The following is a 10,962-nucleotide window of genomic DNA, read 5'->3' on the forward strand; positions in this document are numbered from 1 at the left end:
TATCAATCTTAACAATAGAAAAATTCGTCGGGTTACTATCGGGAAACTGTAATGTTGTTGTCGAAGTTTTCGACGAACTTGAACGAGTTCCTTAATGTAATTTTCAGTTACAGTCGGATATTTCTCCTCGGTTGCGACTTATATATCGCGGTGAAACCGAAGTTTGGTAAACAAGTTTCGCTGGGTCATCTCGTCGAAAAGCGGAAAGCAGGGATTACCCTCTTTGTATTAAAGGGATAAGAGAAACCGAAGGTCCTTAAAATAATTACATTTCTAGTACTCACGTCAACCTAGTCAAACCTCCTTCGAGAAAGTAGTATAACTCGATATATTTTCAGCTTTTCCTCGCCATTGACTGCTTTTATTAATTAATCGATTCTCACTGTATTTTATTTTTTAATTCTTTTTTTTTTTCATTTCTTTCTTTCTCTCTCTCTCTTTCTCGTATTCTCCGTAAACTACGTACAAAGGAGTATAATAATGAGAGGATCGTAGAAAAGTGATCGAGAACTTTACCCACCTACTAATTTTCTAACTCTCCTTTCGTTCTCCTTTGGTCAAACGACTTCCGTCGTCGGAGAAGAGAGAATCTCGTTCGTCGTTTAACTCGGCTACCTTCTATCGATCCTCTTCTTTTCGTGGTATATTCGAATGAGAAAGAAGAAGTAAAGTTAACCGATAGAAGTAATACAATGGATTGAAAAATACGGGACGTTCGATTCTCTACAATTCCTCTACTTTCCCTGAACAATGTTGAAAATTCGATGCTTTGTACTTGGATAGTGACCGTAAGCGAGAGTATCACTTACTTAGTTCCCGTTTTCAAGATTCTGGTTTAAAGGTCTGGATCTACAAGGTTAGGCATTTAATCGAAAGTGGTTGCTGGTAGATAGTAATCCTCGGATTCTCGAGGTAATCACAAGAGATATAGAGAGAGATAGATAGATAGAGAGAGAGAGAGAGAGAGAGAGAGAAAGAGAGAAATGGCGATGAAAGCTCTCTCACTATTTCTCTACCTCTACTTCTCCTTCTATATAGAAATTAAATCCAATACTCAAGGCTATTTAAAATCGCTATAGAAAAAAAAGGAGAGAAAGAAGAAAAGAAAAGGAAAGGAAAAAGAAAGAAAAAAAGGAAAAGAACAAAGAACAAATCGAGAAATATTCGTCCTTGTCACATGATTAACGAGATTAACTATCCAGAGGTTTCTGATACTCGAATGATAGTTGTCGTTTCAGCGCGGTGGCGCAAGCACAGCTGGGCGAATCGAACGGTCGAAGAAATTCGGGTTACGACGGTGCTGCGAGTAGTACGATGATTCACGAGCCAACCGAAACGAATTCGAGTCCAAGTCCAAATCCGCGGATCACTTCGGCTCCATCATCCTCAACGTCATCCTCTCCTCCTCCATCGGCGAGACCTGGATCAGCAGCCGCAACTAGCGTTCAAGGATCACAAACAGATCGAAAGAAGAACGGAAACGATGCTACCAAGCAAGAACTCAAAAGGCTCAAAAGTACCGGATCTTTGCTTCCTCTTCAGTTCGGTAAAACTTCCAACGTTCTATCCGGTACCGCGTCAGGCAGTAAAAAGGATAAGAAAAACGCTAGTTCTAGTTCGAAGTTCGCGATATACAAGGCTAACAAGGCTAGCAAGAAAAAGAGGGAAAAAAGTTCGGCCAAGAAGGAACGCAAGGCCACCAAGACTCTAGCTATTGTTTTGGGTAAGAAGTTTCACGTATACATTCATGATTCTTGTTGTATAAGGTTAACAACTTATCGATATTACATTTACGTGGGCGAAAACTCTATACTTGCTTGAATAACTCGTTATCACGTTTTTATCTAGACCGATTATTTCTGGTCGATCATTTTCTTTAAAAAAAAGTTACAAAGTAGATATGCATATATCTATGCATCGATCAATTTTCATTTACAATTGATCCTAATTTTTTTTTCTCATTAGCTGTGCTATCTTTTTTTCTTTTCTTTTTCGTAACGATTACAGGCGCCTTCCTGATTTGCTGGGTACCTTTCTTCACGTGCAACATCATGGACGCAATGTGCGACAAGTTGGCAATGGATTGTCAACCAGGTGTCACGGCCTTCATTATCACTTCGTGGCTCGGTTACATGAACAGTTTCGTCAATCCCGTTATTTACACCGTCTTCAACCCCGAATTCCGAAAGGCCTTCGGCAAACTTATGCGTCTTTAAGTCCCGAAACAAAAACGCTACGAGATAGCAAAAAAACCTATAAACATCGCGTTTATTAACGTAATATCTATTCGATAAAACGTGAATCATCAAATTTCCGAATATGAACGGATGGGAAATGATTGATGTAATAAATTTTAGGTAGGACGTGTTATTACTCGATACGTCGCCTAAATTTCACCGATATGTCGTTTGTTCTCGTTTGAGCTAAGATTAAGGACTCTCAAAGCGAGCATCCCATTGATTTTTCGTTTTTTTATTACTTTTTTTTTAATTTTCCTTTCAACTTGTTTGTTCTTCTAATTTTTTTTATATTTTTTTATTTCAATGAGCACTCGTCTTGGGATAACCTGAATTGCAGCGGAATTGTTTGGAAAGTTGTGATCGTGCGATGATGTTTAAATGAATGAGCTAATGATCTTAGTATATTAAGATACGCTACTATTGTACAAAGAAAAAAAAATATACATATATATATATATATATATATATATATATATATATAGTAAAGGTATAAAACGACCTTTCGAAGGACTCTTTCGGATATGGTCGTTAGTTCGAATATATACATAATAGTACTGCGTCGCTCGAGAGAAAACGTTTTTCCTTCGACGATATCATTTTCTTTTTGATGTGCTCCATTTTCCGTTGAACGGTAGATATGTAAGAAGATAAAAGTAAACGGATCCAAGTCGGGGGGTGGGTGGGGCGGGGGGAGGGGATTTATTAACGGAGGATATATTTGTTGTACGAATGTTTATTATAAGTATACCTACATTTTTCGTAGATATATCCGAGTACGAGCCGTGACAGTATTACTATACTAGTTACCTAAAATTTAGCAATATTTTTTTGGCTCTCTGACGCTTGAGTCTCAGCCAAGAAACGGAGGAAAAAAAGAAAAGAAAAAGAAAAAAAAAGAAGAAAAAAGAGATTAAAAGAAAAAAGAAATCGACAAAAAAAAAACGACAAAAAAGAAATAAAAGATACGCCGAGAGATTTACGACGAGATATATTATAGTCGAAACACACACACACACGCTCTCTCACAAAACATATTCGTGCTCGATTAAAATTCGACGACTCGGTGTATTTCTATACCTAAATTGTGTAAACAACTCTATGCATATACCGATTCTGATACTACATTCCACGAACACGTACTTACATGCGGACGTACTCGAATGTTATTGCGAATCGTATTTGTGATTCCAAAGTATTATGTCATTTCTGTGGATATATATTCGCGTGAGCACGAGATTACGTCTATAAAAAAAAGAAAAGAAGAAAAAAGAAAAAGGGAAAAGAAAAAAGAAAAAAGAAATCGACGAAAGACAAATATTTCGAGCTCTTTACCTATACATACATTTTCGTCGATCGAAAATCATCTTCGCATCTTTGATTTGCGTTGTGAGAATGAAGATAATAAAAAAAAAAAAAAAAGTAAAAGAAAAAATAGAAAATCAAATAAAACAAGGAAGAAGAAGAAAAAGAAGATGAGGAAAAGAAAAAGAAGAAAAAAATTACGAACATTCCTTGCGATCGAATTTTTCAAAACATATCAGTGTGTTAGTACGAAATTACACAGTGTTATCTGTTCGTTCTATCGACTCTCGAAGGACCTTTTTACTCAAACACGTACATACATACGCACGCACACGCATACACGCGCATATACATACATCTACGTACGAAGGTTGATCGCGAAATGGATATTTATTGTGAAAAGTTATAAGAAAAAAGAGAAAGAAAATGAGTTACGATAAAAAGATTAGGAGTAAATAAGTGTATACGTTCGGCCGATTTAGGATGCATTTCGCGCGTGTCACGTTTTATCGCAATAACGTCAACAATCGAAAAAAGCTTTCTACTCCGTTCATTTTCCAACTAACTAAGCTTCTAACGCCAAATCTAATCGTGTAAATTTGTAAATATATCGTAGAAAATAATTAAACGTAGTGGGTGCCACATTGGACGCAATACGATAAAAAAGATCGCGTTTTCTGGCGTTCGAAACCGTGCGAGCTAAGATTGATTTACCTACAATTCAACAATTTCATTATGATTCAATGATTACAAAAACAAATTTCATTGAGAAAGGTTAAAGCCAGATTTGCAATTTAATCCTTCGATTTGAAGGATTTTAAATCAAAGTTATTATTCTATTTTTATGCAAATTTTTTATATTAAAATTTTATTTATTTTAAATTATTTTTAGTTAAAGAAATCGTAAGTATTGTCTTTTAAAAATTCATATTGACTTTGATATCCTAATTCATTTCTCCAATTCATCATTAATATCAGATTTATGAAATACATAAAAAGTTGACGAATTTTTTACTAAATTTCTGTATACTTTAAATTATCAAGTTTAAAATTACAAAAATCATAAATATTGATCTTCGATGATTTATATTGATTGATGATTAATTGATATAGTACACATATCTATCCTAATTTTTTTAATTCACAATCGATTTCAAATTAAATGAACCAATATTAAATTTAAGGAAAATTAATCAAAATGAAATAATCAAAAAAAATAATCTTCTCAAAGTTAAGTTAATTCGAAGGTGTACGATTTAAAGAAACTCATTTAAATCTCGTTCTCACCTTTCTCTACAGATTTCAAACATTTTTTCTTCCTTATATTCGTTCTTTTTTCTACTTTTTTTCTCTCCCTGAAATATCTCTCCTTCTCGGGATCATAGTTCGCACGTAAATCTCACGCCATTTTTCGCCATCGATAGCTTATTAATTAGTGAAGTTTCTGTGGTTTTGCTTTTGGTGTCGCTGACAAGAGAAGCAGAAGCCAATGGAAGTGCATTTCTATGTCGGAATAGTGAAATCCGTTTGTGTTTCTGACTCTCTCTCTCTCTCTCTCTCTCTCTCCCTCTGTTTCTCTCACGAACATTGACAAAAAGAAGTACGAGCAGTCATGCGATATGAAAAATACAGATGAAAAATAGAAAAAATTTGAAAGACATCGTCCAGCGATAGAAGAGGAGAAAAAGAAATTTATCATTGATACGAACGGTAGAGGTGTACCGTATTTGCTTAATAAAAGAGAAGTAAATTAAATCGATGTACGATATGATCGTTTTCATTTTTTATCATATATCACAAAAAGGTGTATGTGTGTATATATATATATATATATATATATATATATATATATATATATGTACCAAGATCGATGGTTATTGAAACGACGTCGAATCGTATGAAATTCAGTTTTATTCATTTTTATTAAAAACCTAGAAAAACAATAAAGCTTTTCCAATTTCTCAATTAGTAATTAGATTTGTCGATCAAACTGCAAGCAACAAATTTATTTGCAGCGAATATAATACTATAATATTTATTTCTCTTACGAATGAATTAAAAAAGTAAAAGAAGGAGAAGAAGAAGGAAAAGAAAACTGGAAGGGTAATTAAAGAGTATTTTTCCGAGAGAAAGAAACGAAGGAAAATATAAGCCTAGTCTTGTGTTATAGTTGTGTAACATTTCTCGAAGAGACGTTAGAAAATTTCTTACAATTCTGAGTAAGATCGTTGTATTTTTCTAACCTAATTAGTTCCCTTTTCTTGTAAATAAATAACCACCTATATGTATACGTTCATACACGCGCGGACATACACGCAGAACATGCACATATAAGCAAACAAGTGAACATAATCGTGTGCAAAAAAAAAACAAAAAAAATAGTATTTAAGTATAATAATTATTGAGAGAGAAAGGGACAGAGACAATGGAATTGTGAATTTTACTGTGTTGGTATATTCAATGTAAATATGTCTTTAAATCGACGAAATTGAAGCGAGTAAGAATAGCATGCGAGAATCAAACCAAAAGAAAAGAAAGAGAGAGGGAGAGAGAGTAGATGAAATAAGAAAAATAAAGTATATAATTAATAAAAAGTAACGTGGGTATTTCTGACGATTCTCTATTAAGCCCGGAAGTCACGGAAATTCCCTAGATCGATACCGATGATCGTACTTAATCGATGAAATAGATTTAAGGCGACTCAACGTTGCACATCGAGAAAGAATGAATGACAAAGAGAGAGAGAGAGAGAGAGAGAGAGAGAGAGAGAGAGAGAGAATGAGAGAAAGAATATGTGTATATGTGTGTGTGTGTGTGTGTGTCTATGAGTGTGAGAAGAAGAGAGAGAGAGGGAGAAAATGCATAATGTATCAGCAAAAGTGAAGGATGCAAAAAGTTTTCCTATGAATTTCTTAATTAATATTATCTAACAATGGTCTATACAGGGCATAGATTATAAGAGGGACGATTTATGATTTTTGCTGAAATAAAATCAAAAGGTGTAATAAAAAGGTATTTAAAATAATAAAGCTCTGTGTGTATGTTTATGTGTGTGTGTGTGTGTGTGGGTGTGTGTGTATCGAAGGCAATACGATTACTCGTGCGACGCGAAATAAGCGCAATTATACACGTATTATCGAAAAAAAAAGAAAAGAAAAGAAGAAGATAAACATAAGTACATATAGACGATCGTCAAAAAAAGTTACACGAACTTGTAAGTACATATATACATACATACATACATGCATACATACATACATGCGTACATACATAGATATATACATGGAAAAAGAATACCTATATTCGAGGACACACGCTAAAAAGCACTTGTTAAAAGTAAATAAATTAAAGTATAAATGAAAAAGGACGTAAGAAAAAAATTGTATATACGTAGTGTGTATATATATATATATATATATATATATATATATATATATATGTGTATGTATATATAACAATATCACTTTCAGCACCTAGATAATGCTATCCGATATCCCAAATAGCCTTTAACTTGAAACGGTAAGTATAAGTATAAGCTTTCTTGCTCGTAACTCGAGTAACGTTTATTTTATCACATCCGATCTCTTCGTACTTTCGAAAGATCGATATCGTTTAAATGTTTTGTGCGGTTATTTGTGATAAAGTTCGATTCTTTCGAGTTTTGTTCTATATTTAAAGTTCTTCCTCGTATTCTAATGCGGGAAGAGAAGAAAGACAAGAAGATACGAAAATGGGAAGGAACTTGTTTGCTTCTTGCTTCCTTTTCTATGATTCATTCATAGGAAAGAAGAAAAAACCTCTCTCCATCTCACCCACCCTTCCATCTCTTTCTATCCCCAACCACATACACTTTAAAACTACACGAGGAAACTTTCTCTCATCTTCTTCGTTGCGAAAAACGATATTCCAACTTCGCCCAACAATTTGCTTTCGAAAAACGAATGCATTTATTTGTGTTTTTCCGATGCAACACTTGACAACAATTTTTATTGATTTATCTTATGTAAAATGTCTTCGTTTTTTCTTTACCATAACTTTTTCTTGTCTTTTTCATTCATAACTTTTTCTCTTTATCTCCATTCGTATTACATTATTTACAGGATGTTTTGAAAATTTTTTTATTGATTTGCAAATGTCAATTATAATTTTTCTTTTCTTCTCGTAATCTTTTAGTATAAGTTTGTTTTTGCAAATTATGTAAAGAAAAATGTTTTTAAGCTTGTAATAGTAGGATCCGTCGAAAGGGATTAATCGAAGAAGTCGTGAAAATGAATAATTTTGTTTTTAAAATTACTTAAGAACTTTCGACGCATCTTGTACGTACGGTGTAAAGAAATCTTCCATAGAGATTTTCCAAGAATTTAACTTGTCGAATTCTTTTACTTGTACTTAAGTTAAGAATAGCCGAAAGAACAACGGAGAAATTTCAGATATTACTTTACTATAGCACGATCGAGGTTGGAAAATATATTAGAAATAGTTACGAGGATCTTAAAAGGATTATATCAACGTGTTTTCAAAGTATCACGAAGAAAATACATGTGCATGTATATTGCACATAAATTGTTGTGGCTAACGTAAAGAGAGAGAGAAAGAGATAGAAAGAGAAAGAGAGAAAGAGAGAAAGAGAAAAGGAAAAAAGGAAAAAAAAAGGAAAAAATTAACAAAAGAGCATCCCTACAGACCGCTATTATTTTCCTTGGAACGTAATTAAGTGCTTGATTTCACCAGACGTTTCCCGGTTATTGGAGTTGTCTGCAAGAAACTGCTACGCTTCTTCAACCATATAATTGATGTTTTCAAGCAGGAAAAAGAGAGAAGCATCTCTTTCCATGTTGAACGATTAAAAAAAAAGAAAAAAAGAATGAGAAACAAAAGAAAGAATAAAAAAAATAAAAATAAGAACGAAAGCAAATATAAAAAAAGGAAGACTTTGCGTTCCACCGTCGCGAAAAAACTTGAAAACGAAGTGCAAAAAAAATAGGAAAAAGAAAAAAACAGAAGAAAAAAAGAAAAGCAAATGCACATGCAATTTTTTTCTGTAAAAATTTTATTACTTATCTGGCACGATACACCCCTTAAATAATCTAATCATATAATAATAATAACGGTAACAATAACAATAATAATAATGAAATAATAATAATAATAATAATAAAATAATAATAATATACTTAATATTTAAATTATGACATAACAGCCTCTTATAACGATTTAACGTGTGGGAATACGCAGTGGAAAGATGGATAGGAGAAGGAAACCCTATGGAATATAATGAAGGCGCGTAGTCCAAGTCCTGGGAGCTTTCCAAGTTCTAGGGAAAGAGGGTTGTCCTTTGGCAGTTTCATCCGGGGATTGGGGTCACAAGTAAACTACGACTGGAAGTGAACCCGAACGAAAGTATATACCTCTTTCCTCGATGGTATAGATTTTTAAAATGTGCAATCCCATGCAACGTGATATCAACAAAAAACTACCAAAAACTTTGTCCAAATCCAATCTGAAATAAAACCATTCGCATTAATTAAATTGGAGTAAATATTTTCGTTTTGCGTTAATCCGATAGAAATGAATTGATAATTTTTGTTAAGTGATTTTCTTTTTTTGTGACAAAAAAAAAGAGAAAAGAAAGAAAGAGGAGTAAAAAAGAAATGTGGCGAGAATGTAAAGTAAAAAAGAAAAAGAATTGAAATTGAAGGAATTGAAGAGAATTTCTCTCTCTTTCTCTCTCTTTCTCTCTTGGATTTTATCTGTAAGCATTACTACGCCACCTTTAAGACTTACGACTGTACTCAATTTTCTCAATTGATGTCGCGCGCTCGGCTCTTAACGTAATCCTTCGCAATTAATGGGAACTGTAAAATGGGGGAAAAAGGGGAAATAATCGCGAATATCGTAGGAAGGAAGGATTCTACGGATTCTTCGTTGGTTTTTGTCTCTTACAAATGCGAGACGAGAGGAATCGATGAGAATAAGAAAGTAGGAAAAGGGTCAGAAGGGAAAAAAGATGAGGACGAAGAAAAAGAGGTATGTATGCCTATATATACATCTATGCATATATGTATCTACATACATACATATATATATATATATATATATATATATATATATATAGTCCGGATATTCGTACATTGCTTTACCTTTCTCCTTCTCGAAAGTTTTATTTCTTTTTGGCGGAAGGAACACCTGCGGCTCTGCCTTTCGAACAAAAAAACAATGTCATCGAATCGTCCTTCGAGTAAATTTTTCAGAAATTTATAGTCCAACAAGAAATTCAAGAATATCTTTTTCCCAAGCAACCAACCAATCCCACCATTCCTCCTTCCCCATCCTCATCCTCGTACTTACTCGTCATGCATCCCCACTCCAGTTTCGTACGAAAGGAATAAGAAAAGTAAAAAAAAAATAGAGAAAAAAAACAGAGAGATGAACATCCAGAAAGACGATTCGATCGAAGAATAATGTCAAATAAAAGAAAATATTCGAAGGTAAATATTTTACCAATCTCTTTTTTTTCTTTTTTCGATGGATGGCAGTCACAAAAAAAAAGAAAAAAAAGGAACCATCCCAGACGTAAAATTCTAATTACACGAGTAACTAGTTGGAGTTTTCTAGGGAAGAACCAGCCTTAACACGAGTATTTTGCTCTTCAACGTGACTCTGTTAATGAGATCTTGTTACCCGGGTAGTCTGCTTTGCTAAATCGTTTAAGCTTCGATTCCCCTAAAAATTTTTTTTCTTCTTCTCCTTCTTTTTCTTTTTCATCTTCTTTTTTAGCAAGACCAAGGGAAAAATCGAAATACGTTTGGTGGGAAGCCAGACGATTCTCAACCTTCGACAGAGAGATAGAAAATATCGGAGAGTTACGTGCGATTTATCGCACATTTTTTAATGAATACCGATATCAACGAAACCCAGACAGGAAATATTGTACTCTTTTCGTAGCCAACGTTTAGGTTTAAACGTTGGTTCGATATCGACGAAATCTCGGATTCCAAAAGTTTACGAATCAAGCTGCGGTTTAAAGGGAATATCTTCTCTCGATAACTTTATTATCCTTTAGAACGAGAGAAAGGAAAAAGCTGAAAAAGGGATCGAACATTCGTAGGGAAGCTTTCGAATAATAATGAACAAACTCTTCTGTGAGAAAGCGGAATATCTGAAAAAGTTCGGTAGAAGGGTGTCTACGCCTTCAAGGAGAAACTTCGATGCGACTTTGAGAAAACAGATGGACTCTGCGTAGCTAAAGGAAAACTTTAGCTTGGAGAAAATTATTCAGTGTGTTCAAAAGTACGCCGTTCACTTCTCGTATGTATGTATGTGAATAATACATGATTGTCACAGCGTTAGACGTGTCTTATCGTTCACGTAAATTTCACGATATCGCTTTACCTTACGCCCGTTATTTTAGGGTATGACG

The 10,962-nt window shown here is 33.9% G+C and overlaps 1 protein-coding gene across 9 annotated transcripts in view; it reads left to right on the forward strand.

The window, feature by feature from the left end:
- LOC127071768 (dopamine D2-like receptor) overlaps positions 1-6,399 on the forward strand; it is a 125,392-nt gene extending 118,993 nt beyond the window's left edge. For 8 of the 9 annotated variants that reach the window (XM_051011405.1, XM_051011398.1, XM_051011399.1 and 5 more), the window contains 2 exons: positions 1,227-1,723; positions 2,008-6,399. In XM_051011405.1, the coding sequence (XP_050867362.1) occupies positions 1,227-1,723; positions 2,008-2,216 (706 nt within the window). In that variant the 3' untranslated portion in view covers positions 2,217-6,399. The remainder of the gene's footprint in view (positions 1-1,226; positions 1,724-2,007) is intronic. The other variant, XM_051011404.1, reaches the window with a different exon arrangement.
- Positions 6,400-10,962: the final 4,563 nt, after the last annotated feature.

This window comes from Vespula vulgaris, chromosome 23 (genome assembly GCF_905475345.1).
Source record: "Vespula vulgaris chromosome 23, iyVesVulg1.1, whole genome shotgun sequence".
NCBI lineage: Eukaryota > Metazoa > Arthropoda > Insecta > Hymenoptera > Vespidae > Vespula > Vespula vulgaris.